We start from the raw sequence: 18,121 nt of genomic DNA on the forward strand, positions 1-18,121 counted from the left end.
CATCATTTAAGCCACAGTCCACATAATCACAGTCCATATAAAAGGTGGTATGTGAAAGACCACCTTTATCACATACTAAATTCCTGTATTTCTTGGGTCTATTTCCGGATTTCCTACCCTGCTCCATTTGTCTGTCTGTTCATACACCAAAACCACAGTTTTAATTATAGCAGTTTCAGAACATGCTTTAATAATATCTGTCAGGGTTAGCCTACTCCTTTGCCACTTCTATTTTTAGACTATTTCTGGGTATTTGCATATGTCTGTTCTTCCATATGAACTTTATAATCAGCCTATCTAGCTCTGTCAAAACTCTGATGGTGACTTACTTGGAATGCACTAAATGTATAAATTAACTTATGGAGCACTACCATCTTTGTGAACTTGAGTCCTCTTATCTAATGACATGGAATGTTTCTCTATCTGCTCGGGGTTACTCCTGTTTCTTTCAGGAGTATGTTATAGTTTTCATTTAACTAATAACCCTCGACAAAGAGTTGTAAAGAAATCAAATTCTATCTGAGAAAACTGAAGACAAGAATGACCAAGTGATTGCTTGAGATCACAGAGTTAGCGCTGGGACTTGGCACCCATCATAGTGCTCTCCTCTGTCCCCCCCCCCCCACCACCACCGCTTACCCTGTGGATACCTCTAGGGAACTGAGAAGATGCTCTGCTGTTGTCTGATTTTGTGCTCTGTCCTCCTGCGTTGTTCCTGAACTTCCCAAAGCATTTTCCCAGTTCTCCAGCTCTGTCTCCTGCCACTGTCTCTAGTGCACTTCTGCCCAAGTTTTCCTTGCCACTCTGGCTTTGTTGTCTTTGCTGAGAACACTCCTCCTCCCTCCCAGCTCTGCCACCTAAGTAACCCCCATCATCCTTCATGCCTCAGCCGAAGGGACACACCGTCAGGGAAATCTTTTGTGTTAGTTATAACATAAAAATGTTTTTGCTCCATAAAAATGTATCCCCCCAAAACAAACATGTATAATCTCACAACTTTTGTAGATCAGGAATCCAGGCATGGCTTAGCTAGATGCTGCTGCCTCAAGTTCTCTCATGCTGTCAAGCTGTAGGCAGAGTCTACAATCTCATCTGAAGGCTCATTTGGGAAAGGACTTGCTTCCAAGTTCACTCATGTTGCTTATGGCAAGACTCAGCTCCTCATGGGCTATTGGATTGAGAGCTTCAATCACTTGCTTGTTCTGAGGGAAGTCAGCTGCCATATTCTGAGGTGTCCTATGGAGAGGTTCTCATGGCAAGGATATGATAGAGGCTTCTGGCCAACAGTCAGCAAGAGGGAAATGACATTTGCAACTGAAGCTACAGTCTTTTGGCAAACTAATCCTGAACGTGACATTTCATTACTTTTACTGTCTTCTATTTGTTAGTTACTAGGTGTAGCCTACCCTCAAACAAGGAAATTACACAAGGGCATGAATACCATGAGGCAGAGAACATTGGGGGTTATTATAGACAGAACTGTGTGCCTCACTCCCACTCCCAGTTCTTATGTTAAAGCTTTAAATCTCATTGGGACTATATTTGGAGATAGAGCCAATAAGAAGGTAATTAAAATTAAATGAGATAATAACAGTAGGGCCCAAATGCGACAGGATTCATGTCTCTATAAGAAGAGACACCAGAAAAGAGCTCTCCCTTACCTTCTTCCCACCTCAACCTTTTATCTTTCTCCGGGGATACAGTGAGAAGACAGCCATCAACAATCCAGGAAGAAAACTCACCAATAACCAAATCAGCTAACACCTTGATCTCGGACTTCCCAGCCTCCAGAACTGTAAGAAATACACATCTGTTGTTTAAGTCACTAGTTCTGGGTACTTTGTTGTGGCAGCCTGAACTAAGACAAGAGCCGTCCTAGAGACTGCCCACCCCACCTTCCCATACCCCCTAGACGAGGTCTGGACTCCTTACTACATAGTTTCTTCAGCATGTGGTAGGTCTCTTTCAGACAATTATCCCACCAGTAATTAAACAATTAATTGAACAACTGATGGTTTAGTTTTAGAATATTTCTGCAAGAATGGAAATTCCATAAAACAAGGAAACCCGTGTGTCTTGTTTACTGCTGAACCTTGGGTCCAAGCACAACATTTTATACACAGCAAACGTGTAATTTCTAATTTTTGAAAGACTATAAGCAACCCTTGATGAACTGTTTGGCTCTTGCTACTGTCTCATACCCAGTCCAGATAAAAATCTATTTTAGGATATTTTCAACTAGAAATGCAGGCTCCAGGGCATCTGGGTGGCTCTGTTAAGCATCTGCCTTCAGCTCAGCTCGTGATCCCAGGGTCCTGGGATCCCGGGATCCCATTCAGTGGGAATCCTGCTTGTTCCTCTCCCTCTGCTCCTGCCCCTGCTGTGCTCCCTCTCTTGCAAATAAATAAATAAAATCTTTTTTAAATTAATAATTAATTAATTAAAAATTTAAAAAGAAAAGAAATGCAGTCTGCCCATGGGCACACTTACTGAGGGTGCAAAAATCCCCCAGTTGTTGCAAATGCCAGTTTTTTTGTACTCATATTTCTAAGATTTTTATTTATTTATTTGTCAGAGAAAGAGCGAGCGAGAGTGAGCACAGGCAGAGTGGAAGGCAGAGTCAGAGGGTGAAGCAGGCTCTCCACGGAGCAAGGATCTTGATGTGGGACCCGATCCCAGGACGCTGGGATCATGACCTGAGCCGAAGGCAGCTGCTTAACCAACTGAGCCACCCAGGCGTCCCTGTACTCATATTTCTAAATGGAACTCTCTAGGCCTTGGTGTATATAGAAAGGGTTGATTCACACTACACTGCTCCACTTTAAAAAGAAACAGAGTTAGCAGAAGCACAAACCAGATCACAGTGGGCTGGAGAATGAATCACAGCTTTACAAAAGTAGGAGGAACTGCTCTTATCCTGGCTAAGGACTTGAAAATTCTGTCATTGCTTAGCAGCATTCCTTATATTTTAATACCTCCTTTAATAATTAATAATATTAATTATTTTCCTTTTCTCATGTTATGAACAAATCTAAGGATCACCTTTGAAGATGTTTGTTACAACAGGTGATTCATAGAAGAGAGACCTGAATTCCAGCCAAACATATGAAAAGATGCCTTAACTGCACTAGCCATCAGAGGAAAGTGCATCTAAACCACAGTGAATTACCATTTTAGACTCATCAGATTGGCAAAACAAATTTAAAGTTGGGAAACACCAAGCATAAGATAAGGTAGACAAACAAGAACATTCACACTCTGCTAGTAGGAGAGGCAGCATGCCGCCTTGGCTGAAAACACAGACTTCGGAGCCATTGTGTATGGTCTCAAGTCCTAACTCTGCCTCTTTGGCTTACCCCGACTTTGAGCAAGTTCATTAACATTTTGGTGCCATCGGTAAAATTGAGATGCTCATGATGATAATATGATAGATCCTAACTCAGGAGGACTAGTGTGTGTATTAATGAGTTAAGAAAAGTTCCTAGAACAATGTCTGGCATGTAGTTCATGTTACATAAGTATTTGCTAGTAGTTGTAGCAGGAATAGTAGTAGTTGTTATTGTAAAACAAAACAATCACTTTAGAGAGCAATTTGGCTAGTGCTAGTAAAGTTGAAGATATACATAGCATACAACCCAGCCATTTTACTCATACTTCCTATCCTAGAGAAACCCTTACAGATGTACACAAGGGAGCATATGCCAGAATTTACATTGTTGCGTTATAATAGGCAAAGCTGGAAATAGTCAAAATATCCATCTGCAGGATAATAGATCTTTTAAAATCTGTGGTACAATGAAAGTGACGGAACAGGACAAATGGTAGTTACACATGTGGTGAGCACAGTATAATGTATAGCGATGCTGAATTACTATGTTGTATGCCTGAAACTAATGTAACATTGTGTGCCGACTATACTCACATAAAACATTTTTAATAAAAACAAAAAAGTAAACCTCTCCTTTCCCCAACTAAGTCACTCTCTGTAACATCACCCTGTTTATCTTCTTCTTAGAGAGCATTTGCCACCTAATGAAATTTGTTTACTTCTTTTTTGTCTATATTCTTTTATATGAATTAGTATGCTTCTGGCTGCAAGTAATAGAAACCCCCAACTCACTTTAAAATGTGAAATTTATTTTCTCACATGAGTAGATGTCCAACAATAAGGAAGTTTCTGGACAAAGGAAGATGAGTAGTTTAAAAATGACATTCAAGGGATGCCTGGGTGGCTCAGTCAGTTAAGTGCCCAACTCTTGATTTCCTCTCAGGTCATGATCTCAAGGTCATGAGTCAGGCTCTAAGTCAGGCTCTGCACTCATTGGGAAGTCTGCTTGAAATTCTCTTCTTCACCCTCTGCCCTTCCCCCCACTCTCTCTCTAAAATAAATAAATCATTTTTTTAAAATGACATTCAAGGACCCAAATTCTTTCCATCTCTATGTTCTACCATCTTTATTGTCTAGCTTCTTTCTCCTGTGGATTCCCTCATGTTTGTGAAATGGTTGCAGTGGTTCCAGGTATCACATACAGACACAACAATGGTCAGAGAGAAAAGATGCAATCTCTTCCTACAGCTCTTCTAAAAATGGTAGGAAGTCTTTCTCCACAGTCTCCATTAGATTTTCTCTGATTTTTTCATTGGTTAGTACTGAGTAATTAGAAAGTCAAGCACCATAACCACATAAGTCCTCAGTAGAACTTCAGGATGTTGTCTATCTCATTCACGACCGTATTCCCTAAGCCTAGAATAGTACTTGGCATGCAATTGCCGCTTCCCAACGGCACATGGGAGAAGAATGAGGCACAAACAAGTTGGCTACAAGAGAAAGGGAGCGGGGGCTGGCAGTTGAGAAGACTGCCTGCCGCCCCAAATGACTCCCCAGTCCCGAATTTATTAGATAGAAGACAGCAATCAACAAAGGAGTTAAAGGAGATTACAGATAAGCAAGATATGTCTAACCAAGCAATATAGGATTTGTGGTTGAGTAAACATATTTAAAGGGATCATCTAATTAACTACAGGTGATCTCTGCAGAAGGGGAGATAAGAGAAAAAAGAAGCAGGTGGTCTTCCACCCTGAGTGAACCGGGCGCTCCCAGCTGCTGAGCTTCTTGGATGTACATCATCCTTTCCCCCAGAAGCCTGCTCCTAGTACATGTTGAAGCATGTTTGGTCAGTACATTGTTCTGAAGAACGGTTACATGCAATAGGTGTTCATTTAATAAATAAGTCCATTTCGGTGGCATAGGAAGAGGAAACAAAACTGACCTTTGTTGAGTGTCTGCTAAATGCCAGACACACAACATGATCTTCATTATTATTTACTTCTCAAAACAACTTTTTAAAAAAAGGTATTATTATTCTTTCACACAAAGAAAACTAATGTTCAGATGAAGAACTTTGACTAAGGTCGTAAAGCCAGTTAGAGATTTGAAACTTTGGGTGTCCGGATCTAAAGGCCATACGTTTCTTACTACAACCTAGTTAACAAAAGGTATTCTTTCCTTTTCAGAAACAACTGGACAAATATATCAACCCCAATGAAGAACACCTAAAGAAAATCTGATTAAATTCATGCGTAAGCCTAGAAGTCATCAGGAAACCAGCAACAATCTTTCACTTATATTATTATACTTGTATCCCTTACCCAATTACTTGTTTATTTTCAAAATGGATAGCATTGATCAGATGGCTTGTGCTCTGGTAAAATTGGGCAAAGGACAAACTGAAAAAAAAAATTTTCCCCTTAATGCTAAAATGAGTTCACAGAAGAAGTGTTTGAAATGTCTGGATAAAGTGTTTGCACAAAGCACTTCGTTTTTCTCCTGTTAATCTGTTTGTTTTTGGTAAAGTGTGTGGATAAAACCCTCGTATCTTGAAAGCTAAACTGTGGGAAATCTAGAAGGTCAGGTCTATTTCTACTTTGACTGTGTATCGTCCGCAGCTTGCACACAGTAGGGGCTCACTAGGGTCGACACCGCTTATGCACGCACCAATCATTCAATCCACAACTGGGGACAACGTCGTGCCTATATTGTGCAACAGGAGACCCACCAGCTACAAATAAATCTTTTTGTGATTACACCCATCTTTTCGTGGCCTTCTGCTGGGGAAAACAAAGAAAGGAGGAGGCTTCAGTATTCAAATACTGCCAGATCACCTGTGAACTCGCAAAGTAGTCACCCTTGGAATAGGTGGAACTGGATACGAAGACAGGCAGTCTTCGAGGTTATCCGAATCTCCAGCAAAGGGCGCAGCTGCTTCCTGAGCCACACCGGAACCTTTGGAGGGGCCTTACAGGTTCCAGAGGGAACGACTTAGGAACAGGACCACTTCCGCTGCTGAGGAGAGGAGAGGGGTGGGGAGGAAATAGCTCGAGGATCTGCATCCTGCTTGCGCTTGCGGCGGCTGAGCGGCGGGCAGAGAGGGGGCGGCGGCAGAGAAGAAAGTGACAGAGCCGGTAAGTTCGCCGCCTCAGAGCAGGAGACAGTGGACAGCGCCCAGGGCTTGCTTTGCAAATCTTGCCCTAAGTTGCTGAGCCTCCGGGTGGAGTAGAGGGCCGTGCTTTGCCCGCCGCTGTCAGTCGGTGCCGAGAAGGGGCTCTTGGGGCGCTGGGGCTGGGCCTCGCGGGGCACTAGACTGAGCGGAGCTGGCTGACCGCCCTACCCCGGAGCCCGGGGAGGCGCTGGGGTTCTCACCCTGGACAGCTTCCCCGGACTAGGGCTGGAAGTCGGAGGGGGCGGGGGAAGGAAATGGGTACCGTGCGTCCCATTTAACCCTCGGGACCTAGTGAGACCTTGCCAGGTGGGTGTTGGACATTGTTTCGGGCACTGAGGGAAAGGCTTGTAGGGAGGATGTGAGTCTGGAGCCAGAGCTGCTCCGACATGTGCGTGCTGCCCCGCAGTCGGAAGCGCAGTGTTTTTAAAGGCAAATGTCCAGCTCCCCTTCACCCCCACCCCCCACCCCGCTCCTGTCACTTCGGGACGAGTTAAAGTTTCAGATCCGTTGTTAAACCTGCGTGTGCCCTATCCGATCGATCGTGTCAGTACGGCTGTGGGTATCTGGTAAGTGTTCTGTAGGCATACTTGGTGGTGAGATCCAAGTTAAAGCACTTCTGGAAGAGAGGACTCACCTAGCCATCGGGACTGTAGAGCGCACTTTACCTCTCCTTCACTTACCATCGTTTTAGCATTCCGTAGCCATATCCAGAGTAGGGATCGTCCTCTTAAAGACACCAAATAAAGGGTATGTTATGAATAAACGCTTGTGATATAATATAAAATTTTTTCATTGAACGAAATGATTGTGTAGAGGTTGTTACTGGAAAGATCAGAAATAGTTTTTTTAAGTTACTGCTTTTCTGTTGTCTTAGGTTCGGCTTTAGAGCGTTGTGAAGGGTACTTTTCATGGTGCATGGAAGGAAAGCCAATGCGCAGGTAGGCTTTCAGGAAGAAAACCTTCGGTTTCACCGATTGAAATTCAGCACGTAATAATTGAGGACTTCATTTAATTTTTTTTAAAAGATGTTTTCAAACTTTACCAGATTCTGCTTGGAACTAATGATTCTTGTTCTAAAGTAAATAAAAACTATTATCAGGAATTAATCACTTTTGAAATAGGGATCCAGTATAGTACTTAAATCTAAAGGGCATTCTGAATTTTATGTAGTTACTAACATTTAAATTTCCCTTTTTGCATGGTAATTTTTGGTGATAAAGAATCATCAAGTTTAATACAATACTATACGGGTTCATTGGTCTTCAATTACCTATAGAATATAAAATTTTTTGTTGCCATAGAAGAATATTAAGTGTTTGTAACGCAGTGTACTGTATATCTAATTATGGTTTTGGTTATTTCATTGATGATCAATAATACATCTGTTCTGTGAAGTAAAATAGCTGCATTGCAGGAAAGATTGTTGAGGGACTAAAAAAGGTATTGGCCATAATAACTTAGGCCATAGAAAAATAGAACAGAGTTAAAAAAAAAAAAAAAGATGATTATAAGCCCTCCCAATTCTAGAATTTAGTAATTTTTTTAAAAGATTTTATTTATTTATTTGATAGAAAGAGAGATCACAAGTAGGCAGAGAGGCAGGCAGAGAGGGAGAAGCAGGCTCCCTGCTGAGCAGAGAGCCTGATGCAGGGCTCCATCCCAGGACCCTGAGATTAGGACCTGAGCGGAAGGCAGAGGCTTAACCCACTGAACCACCCAGGCACCTCTAGAATTTAGTAATTTTTTTTTAATCTTTTCTAACAAATAGATCTAGAGTCCTTATCAAAACAAAATCAGCCTAGTTCTATTTCTTTGTTCTTTAAACTCATTTTACATTTATTGAACTGAATATATTCATTTGTTATTTAACATCAAAGAGAAACAGGTCTGGCAGACCCTTTTAAGAGAAACATTTCATGATGGGGGTATGACTTATGACTTAGAACCAGGAGCAAGAACCAGAATATCTATCTTTTTCCAAATCTGTTCTTGAATTTTTGATTGACCTTGAGCTATTTGCCTTCTCTGTGCCCAAATTTACTTTTCTAATGTGTCTGACTAGGGTATTGGGAACTAATGGATGCCTACAAATGCTTTGAGATCTCCAAATGAAATGACTTTATGGATGTAACAAATGTCATTATCTTATTTGTATCTAACTCTAAGTAGGAGTAATAATTGACTGCAAAATACATGAAGAAATTAACAAAATATATTAAATGCCTAACCGCTTCATCCTTTATCATGGATGCAAAAACCACTCATTGCTTCTCTTCCTCAGCTGCCATAAATGTCATATCTTATGTAATTGCTAAAATAAGAGCTTATTTTTTAAAAAGGGAAGGCACAGCGTGGGAATGTTTTTGGTTTATCAGTAATTTCTATATAAAATATTCACTTAATCATCCATACCTACTCTCTCTCTCTTTTTTTTTGTTTTATTATGTAATACTTCCAGTTATTCAAAATCAAGTTGAGGGGGGTGCCTGGGTGGCTTGGTTGTTAAGCGTCTTCCTCCGGCTGGGGTCATCATCTCAGGGTGCTGGGATCTAGCTGCACGTTGGGCTCCCTGCTCAGCGGGGAACCTGCTTTTTCCTCTCCCTCTACCCCTCCTCCAGCCCATGCTCACACGCTCTCTCTCTCTTTAATAAATAAATAAAATCTTTTTTTTTAAATCAAGTTGGGGAATTCTGATGGCGTTAACTGTTAAGCTACAGCTCTTTCCTCATCATCATCACATGAAAGCCCAGCCTACCATTGCTCTCTGATTTAATTTTACTTTTGCTTGCATTAAGTCACCTTTTCTTCTTGGGATGTTATTTTCGCTGCTGCAGCCCAGAAGGGCTGGGTTGTGAAGTAATGTTGATTTTACACTTAGCTGCTATTAGAGGAGCTTCGAATGAGAAGTAACTTTATGTTAAGATTATTTGAATATCTCTTCGTCTTCCTACTAGGATATAAGCTCTTTGAGTCTCATATGTATTCCATATGTTTGTGTCCCTGGCACCTAGCAATTACCAAATAGTAGTTTAAATGACTACCCAGTATCTGCAGACTTCTCTGGATGCCCCCTGCCAAAAAATATGAACAAGAGGAAGATTGAAAATTATTGAAGAAGGTATTCTGATGCTTAAATATAATGTTTTGTGAAATGACTTGACATCTTATTAGTAAAGCTTCATTGCATTCATTTATTTAACTAGTCATTATGTGTACAGATAACAAAATTTAAAAGCTACAGTAAGATATTCAGTGAAAAATAAATCTCCTAATGCCAACACCAGCCCCGAGTTCTCTTTATAGGCCACCACTATAAACAGTTTCATACTCATTTTTCATAGACATTATAATTCATATACAATTATATATAGAATATTTCTCTTTTTGTGAAAACACTAATGTCAGCATATCATGCACATTCTTCTGTATCTTTCTTTTTTCACTTCCCATATTATTTTATAGATGGTGACAAATACATATAGATCCACAATATTCTTCTTAATAGTTCAGTGGTATTTCATTGTCTGTAGGTGCCATAGTTAACCAGTCCTTTTTAGAGACATTTAAGTTATTTTGCTGTTACAACCAGTTCTGCAGTGACTATCCTTGTCGGTGGTTTTTCCCCAAATGTGTATCTGTAGAATAAATTCTTAGATGTAGAACTGCCCAAAAAGTATGTGTGTTTTTAAATTTTGGTAGATACTGACAAATTTCCTTCCTGGGAGATTATACCAATTTATAGTCTCACCAAGAATGTGCCTGTTTCCCAAGATACTATCTTCTAACCATTTATTTCATTTAGATATATTAAAACATTTTGCAGTGTAATTTCCTCTTTCTTTAATTATATAAGTTGGAAACTCAGCCTGGTTTTATTAGGAATTAGTTTATTCACCAAACATTTATGCAGTGCTTGGTATATGCCTGTATAGTGCATGTATACAGATGAAGGGATGGAAAGACATGTAAATAGACACCATAATAAAACATGAACAGAGTTTTAATAGAAATGTAGACATAGAGAAGGGAACTTCTGCTCTGTAGAGATGAGAGCATCAAAAAGATGGTGATATTTGAGCTAGATCTTCTAGAATGGATAAGGATTTGCTTTACAGTAAAGAATGTACTTTTTAAAAAAGATTTTATTTATTTATTTGACAGAGAGAGAGATCACAAGTAGGCAGAGAGGCAGGCAGCGAGGAAGGGAAGCAGGCTCCCTGCTGAGCAGAGAGCCCCATGTGGGGCTCGATCCTAGAACCCTGGGATCATGACCTGAGTCGAAGGCAGAGGCTTTAACCCACTGAGCCACCCAGGCGCCCCAGTAAAGAATGTACTTTAAAAAATAAGCACTTAAAGAAAAAAGTTAATTAAAGACACCATAAACAGAAGGAACAGTCATGCGCCCTGCCCGCCAAAAGATACCAAGACCTCCAAGTATATGATGTGAATGAAGTGGTAAGTATATCAGGGGTGTAGAGTATGTGGGGGCAAAAAAATGGAAATGGGGAAAAAAAAATAGAAAATCAGGCTGCAACCATGGGAAAGAGTTGGCTTTATCCTGTAGGTATTTAAGAGCCAATGTACATTATTACACAGATGAGATTTGTTCTTGGTGCTGAAATTTGGGAAGATAGGGCATAGACTAGAAAGAAGGAAGAAATGATGGCAAAGAAATGAATTTAAAGGAGTTGTGGTAGTTTAGATGAAACCTGACAAGGACTGGAAGTAGAGTTATGGCAGTGGGAATTGAGAGAAGAGGATGGACTTTAGAATTGTTTAATAGTAACATCAGAAGGATTTGGTGAATGTAGAGTAAGGAAAAGGTAATGCTATAAATGACTCTAAAGATTTCAGTTTGGGGAACCACGTGCTGCCATGATGAGATAAAAATTTATAGGAAGAGGAACAAACAGGTTTCAGTAAGCCAAAAATAGTCCTCTTTCATACACTTGAAGATTATTATCTAGTAAACAGTAGTATGTAATTAGAATATGGGTTTGGGGCAGAAGAGAGCAGTTTGAGCTGGAGATTTTAAAAAAAGAAGAAGAAATTTTATGTCACCAGTACACAAAAAGTTCTTGAAGTTGTAGGCATGAATGAGAGTAGAACAGAAAAGGAGGATGCCAAGGACCAAATCTCAGGGAATACCATTGGTGTTCAAGGTGAGGCCTAAGAAAAAAAGCCAGTAAAGATTCTAAAATGCAGAAGAAGCTTAACATTGCTTGGGTCTTCTTTCATTGTATCTATAGAGTTTTTATTGATAATTTTCACTCATGGTGAAAATTAAATGAGCTTCTCCTTGAGTTCAATCTCAAATGACAAAAAAGAAAATCCCATTCAGATCTAGTATCTTTTTTTAATTTTTAAGATTTTATTTATTTATTTATTTATTTAGTTGAGAGAGAGAGTCAGACTCAGAAACAGACTCCCTGCTGAGCAGGGAACCTAATGCAGGGCTCAGTCCTGGGACCCTGAGATCATGAGCTAAGCCGAAGGCAGACACTTAACCCACTGAGCCGCCCGGGTGCTCCGAGATCTCACATCTTTAGAATTTCCTGTTTAGTCAGTCTAAAATGTATGTTTAAAAATAGTTGCATATGCTGTACCTTCTTGATCTGACTCTTCCTTGGTGTGACAGGCACTGTAGGTTGGCTTGCAGAACACCTCTTCCTCCTTTCCCTTACTATGTAGAAACAAGAAAATGAACTAGCATGTTCCGTAGCATCATCTTTGCATTTTGGGATGGCTGCATAACACCATCCTGCCAATAAAATGTCAGCAGAAGGTGCTAAGAGGTATTCTAGGAAGGCGTTTGCTTTCCTAACATAAAGGGAGACTAGCTTGCTTGCATGCTCTTTCTCCTTCATCTGGAATCAGGTATAGAATGTAGTGCTAGTGGGTGCCCTTCTAGTAAGCAGAGCTGGCACTTTGGGATGTTATTTCTGCTTTAAGGATTCATATACTCATATGTGTAGCTTTCTCTGTTCAAGTGTGTTCAGGACTTTAAATGATGGTCACTTCAGCTGAATCTTTTTTTCTTTTTTTAAGAGAAGTCTGTCTGTTAATTTCCAATTAAAACTTTTGAAGTATAAAAGGAGAGATGTTCCTTTAGGTAGGAAGCACAATTCCAAGCTAAGAAATGATTCTGTAGGTCTTTGGACTATAAGATAGAACTTGATCATGAATGCTTGAGAAGCAGAGATTATGTTTTCTAAACTTTTTATTGTGTTTGACTTCAAATTTTATTAGCCACTTATGGAAGACGGCTCTTTCCTCAGTTAAGACTATTACCTTTGGAATAGAAGAAGGTCTAAGGAATGTGTGACATGATAGTCCTGAAATTTGAAAGCAACTTACACATTTTGGGTATGTGAAAATGTTATTTACTTAGGGAGGTGCCAAAATTTGTAACATTCCTTTGGTGAACATGAAGTATATTTAAGATACCTGATTTGTTCTTTGGTTTGTGTTTTCTTCCTGCACTTGATTTGGTTATTCTCACTATTATTTTAGAAGATACCAGTTGTCATGGAAATTACCCATCCTTTTACCTAGCCTACATTTTCTTGACTTCCTAAACTGTTGTAACTTTGACCATCATTTACTACATACTTCATTTACTTCAGCAATTTATTCGTACTCTCACTGAGAACAACTCTCTCTCTGAAATCGTAAATCCTCATAACTTTTTTCCTAAGCATAACCTCTAGAATACCCATTCCATTGGTTCTTCGATGTAGTCACAAGCAACATGCCTTTGACCCTTCTATTTTCACACAGTTCACTTCTGCAACCATTTCAACCATGTTCTAGCCATCACTCAACTCCCTAGATTGTGGCATTTCTGTGGCATTTCCCAACTCTTGGTTAATGCAAGCATTTATATCCCCTGATTTGAACTATTGATTACTGCTGGATGAAACCAGCCATGGGATATTTGGGCTACTCTAATCAGAGTCTGTAATATTATTAGAGCCAACATTGTTCTCCAGCAGTACTTCTGAAGGTGCCTGCGTAATGCTTGCTTATTCATGCCCCACAACAGCTGTGTCACATCTTCACCCATTCTCTTATGATCCTGTCACTGCTCCTCTCACTGGCAACAGCTTCACAGAAAAAATAGGGGCCATCAGGTATGAACTTTTCCAAACTCCTGATGCCTCCTTACCACAAAATAAATGTATTATTTCCACCTTACTTTCCCGCCCCACTCCCTTCCTCTGATCTCTTATGTAAGCCCTTCTACCTTTTGTCTCAGAGTCATTCCTCTGTATTTTGGTTCCATGCACTCCCACTCTTCCAGGAACTCGCTTCATCATTTATTCTTCCCTTTCATATTTTTAAATTTCTCCCTCCTCTCATTCTTCACATCAGCATATATCATTTTCCAGTCTTCTTAACTTTGAGCTGACATTGTATTGGATGTCTCTTTTCACAGGCAAGCTTTATTCTAGAAATATTCCATACTCGCTGTCTCTTTCCCTTCAGTGACCACTACCATTGAATACCTCAGGTTTTTACTGCAAGTTTGGGGATAATGAAGTTTTTTGGCCACACATCATTTTCTTACTGGTTGTCCCTCCTTAGATCATAACCTGACACCATTTTAACAGTCCCCCTTTCCTTTCCCTTCTTTATTTCTTATTTCTAAATTACTGTTACTGTATTATCCTGAGCAGTTTAGTCTCTTTGTTACTATCCTGGTGTCTCTAGAAGAGGTTAAAAAACAAAAACTTGTATCTTCGGGTAGTTGGTGTAAATGTGGGGTACAGCTTCACAAGACGAAGTGTGGTGTGGACTGTGGTGAACTAAGAATACAAGCCCTCCTAATCTTACTCAAATTCAATTTCAATCTCAAAACAAAATAAACTAAAACCAGCAGGCAAATCCTTCTGATGGTCTTTATCATTCCAAGGGGCCCTCACCTTGCCTTTTATAATTAAAAGGCCTAAATACTTGTTTTCTCAAAAGCACCATCTGTCTCTGAAATAAATGTTGTTCTTTTTCCCAGAATATAAAAGAAAAATAATTGAGAATTTTCAATAACAGTTGTTTTCTTCTCACCATCTGTAGAAATTCAAATGTAATTATAGTTTCTTAAACTGATTCCATGATATCTGATGCCTGCCTTACATAATTTAGATTTATTGACATTTTGGTAAATGTGAGTCCTTCTTGTTTAATTTGACTTTATATGTTTGGTAATGATACTTTTACTTTTTTGTTTGCCTTTATACCTGCATTTTGAATGATTGATTTCTCCACTCTGTTATTTCCCCTCAACTTAGGTCAATATTTTTTTTGTAAAACTGACTTAGACTGAAAAAGAGATTTTATTTTATTAGTCAAATTTTATTAGCCTATTATGAGTCAAATTTTAATGTGTGTTAAAATTACCTACTTGTTAAATGCAGACCCTAGAGTCATAAAACCAGAGATTCTGATTCTCTAGGACCCCAGAAGCCTGCATTTTTTTTTTAAAGATTTTATTTATTTATTTGACAGAGAGAAATCACAAGTAGATGGAGAGGCAGGCAGAGAGAGAGAGAGAGGAAAGCAGGCTCCCTGCTGAGCAGAGAGCCCGATGCGGGACTCGATCCCAGGACCCTGAGATCACGACCTGAGCCGAAGGCAGTGGCTTAACCCACTGAGCCACCCAGGTGCCCCAGAAGCCTGCATTTTTTATCAAACACCCCTGTTAATCTGGTTTCAGAGAAACATAGTATTTGAAAAGTTAATATAACAGCCCAGTATATAATTAATATATAACTATATAATAATATAACAGCCTAATAATAACATTCCTAATAGGAATTGGGCAATTAGTGAATAACAGTATCTACTCACATTTTCACTTCATTTGAAAGAAGATCCACAAATTCAAGCCATAATTTTAAATCTGTCAATATTATGTTTAGAAAAATCTGATAATAATGAAAGAAGACCCTTTGGATACAGTCAAAGCAAGGGGAAATTTCTATATTCAAGTTGGTTAGTAAATTTAGAATATGTGGCTGATTTTACTGTTTTTCATTTTAAATACCATTTTTTTGGTATCAAAATGCTTTGGACTGGAAGTCCTGACTCAGACTAGTTTAATCAACATGGAAACCTTTTATTTACATACCAAGAAGGCCAGAGGTAGGGTGCCTTCCAAGTTTGGTGTTAGCCAGTGGCCTGATAATAGCATCTTGGACCCAAGTTCTGTCTCCAATGTAGCTATTACAATAGCAGCTCCATCCTAACCCAAAATTGATCTTCCCTCCCACTACCACCTACCAATGAAGAATGCTACGTTCTTCCTTGTTAATGCCCTACAGAAGAAACTCCCTAAATCATGGAATATAAGTCTGTTCCTGTAGTTTGATGATGAGCTGAGTTAAGAGCATGCCATCAGCTAACTGATTTGAGAGAATTCAGGATTTCTCCTTAAAAGCTAGGGACATGGTCATCTTCCTCTGAAGCACATGGCTAGTAGAGGAACAAAATCAAAGTTATCTTTCAAGTTTGAGAGAGTTGATGGTAAAATACATTAATATATCTTGAAGTTATACTTTTCATCAGTACTAAAAGAATAAAAAATCTGCTAAGGTTATTATTAGCAGATCTTATACCCTTTGGTTTTAGAAAGACTGATTCTTTCCTGGAATTGACGGTCATTTTGTGAGAGAAGGCAACAGCTCCCTTTGGTCTCCCTAGTTTGTTAACTGTGGATAGGGTCCAGAGTAATCCTTTCACTTACCTCCTTCAACCTTAAAATACATGTAGATTAATCTTGCAAATAAAGCTAATAAAAATGTTTTTGGGGGGTTTCAGTTTCTTTTTGTCTGTAACATCATTAGTTCAATATTAGAATAGAAAACTACAGATTGAAAAAACAAATAATTTGAGATCTAGTTTTTCCAGATAAATTTTTACTTGGACAATAAAGCTTGCTGCCTCAAGGTTTAATTAAAACCTTTCATAGGGTTCTGTCCTGGGGAGCAGTTCACTCCTCAATTTACCATCCCGCCCCCCAGGTCTTTAGAGTATTTATTTCATCAGACGCCAAACAAAGAAGTTGTGAATATAGATGTGACAAGGTGTGAACACAGTCTATTTCTAGGACCCTTATTATATCTTCCCTTCAGAAGGTGCCCAGAAAAATGTACAAAAATCCCCACTTTTATGCAGTTAGAATCCTGTTGATGTAATGAGAATAATGGAGGATATATACTTCAGTTTTTTGAAGTACACATTTACAAAAACAAGTAGCAGAACTATAGGAGAAATAAGTTAGTGTATAGAATTAAATATGGCTTCTAGAATTAAATTGCTAGAATTAAATACTGCTTCTCAGGACATTTAAGATGAGTTATTCCTTAAAATCTCAGCCTGCCAGTAATCCCTCTTCTCATTTCTTCTCATTCTTCTGGAAGGGCAACATGGTCCAACCATGTGGCAGTATGCTTGCTTTCTTTCTTCCATCTAAGAAAAACAACCAAATAAATCAGATTGCCAGAGTCATTTCTATTTCAAATACTCAATCCAGTTGCCCAAGACAGTTTGGGATAATAAAGCACTGACTTTGAAGTCAAAGGACATACATTCAGAAAAATCCTAACACTCACTCCTTGTAAGGTAAGTATAATTATCCCTGCATTACAAATAATGAGCTTGAAGATTAGAGAAGTTAAATAATTTGCCTAAGATTATACCTAATAAATGATGGAGGTAAAGTTTGAACCTGGCTACAAGTTTGCCTGGCTACAAAGCTGGTTTTAAGAGAATTAGATAAGACTTTGGGGAGTATAGTTTTTTTTGGCAGGAAGAAAAGCTGAATTCATTTAACAATAATAACAGGTATTGGGATATAGCAGTGAGCAAAAAAACAAAACCATAAAGGTCTTTTTCTCATGAACCTTACATTCTGTTTGGGGGAGAAAACCAACATATTATGTCAATAGGTAATATATTTATGAAGAAAAATTAGACAAAGTGTATAGAGTGGTAGGGATTAAGAGAAGCTATTTCTTATAACATGCTGGGGAGGAGGAATTTCCTCTTTAAGGTCCTTCTAGCTGGATTTAGAATCAGATTAACAATAAGACAGATTAACAGTAGGAAGTCAAATTTAATAGACTGCTTAAGGGGAATCCACACAGACATGAAAATTCCAAAGATAGTCGGGCAATGAGATACTTCCATGACCTAAGGAGAGGGATAGGGTCTGGGGATACAAAGGGGAAAAAGACCACTAGCAGAAGGGAAAGATGTCTGGAAAACAAAAGTGCCCTCTTTATGTAGGTAAGTTTCTTAGGTAAAGGGAAATCTTTGTTAATAGCTGTCTTTCTGGAAAAGCAGGCAGTTGAGGGGGAGGTAAAGAGCTTTTTCTAAGTCTGCTAGGTTTGGATTGCTTTTAACTCAAAATAACGTTCATGCCAAAGTGGCCCATCTGAGGGTGGCCTGCCACTGGTCCCTACAGTGGTCTGATAAGTTGACATTTGAGCAGAGCTCTGAAAGAAATGAGGGAGTGAGCTCCATAGTCATTTGAGGGAAGAACCTTTCAGGAGGAAGCAGTAAGGCTCTGAAGCAAGCGAAGTCTTGGCATGTCCAGAAAAAAGCAAGGAAGTCCCTGTGAC

At 39.2% G+C, this 18,121-nt stretch overlaps 1 protein-coding gene across 2 annotated transcripts in view; it reads left to right on the forward strand.

The window, feature by feature from the left end:
- Positions 1–6,324: 6,324 nt before the first annotated feature.
- Positions 6,325–18,121, forward strand: part of KLHL20 (kelch like family member 20) — a 61,610-nt gene continuing 49,813 nt past the window's right edge. The window contains exons 1-2 of one of the 2 annotated variants that reach the window (XM_004761933.3): positions 6,325–6,462; positions 7,375–7,438. In XM_004761933.3, the coding sequence (XP_004761990.1) occupies positions 7,416–7,438 (23 nt within the window). In that variant the 5' untranslated portion in view covers positions 6,325–6,462; positions 7,375–7,415. Of the gene's footprint in view, positions 6,463–7,374; positions 7,439–12,007; positions 12,867–18,121 lie in introns of those variants that run through there. The other variant, XM_045069568.1, reaches the window with a different exon arrangement.

This window comes from Mustela putorius, unplaced genomic scaffold, assembly GCF_011764305.1.
Source record: "Mustela putorius furo isolate JIRA1106 unplaced genomic scaffold, ASM1176430v1.1 tig00003942_pilon_pilon_pilon, whole genome shotgun sequence".
In the NCBI taxonomy this organism is placed as follows: domain Eukaryota; kingdom Metazoa; phylum Chordata; class Mammalia; order Carnivora; family Mustelidae; genus Mustela; species Mustela putorius.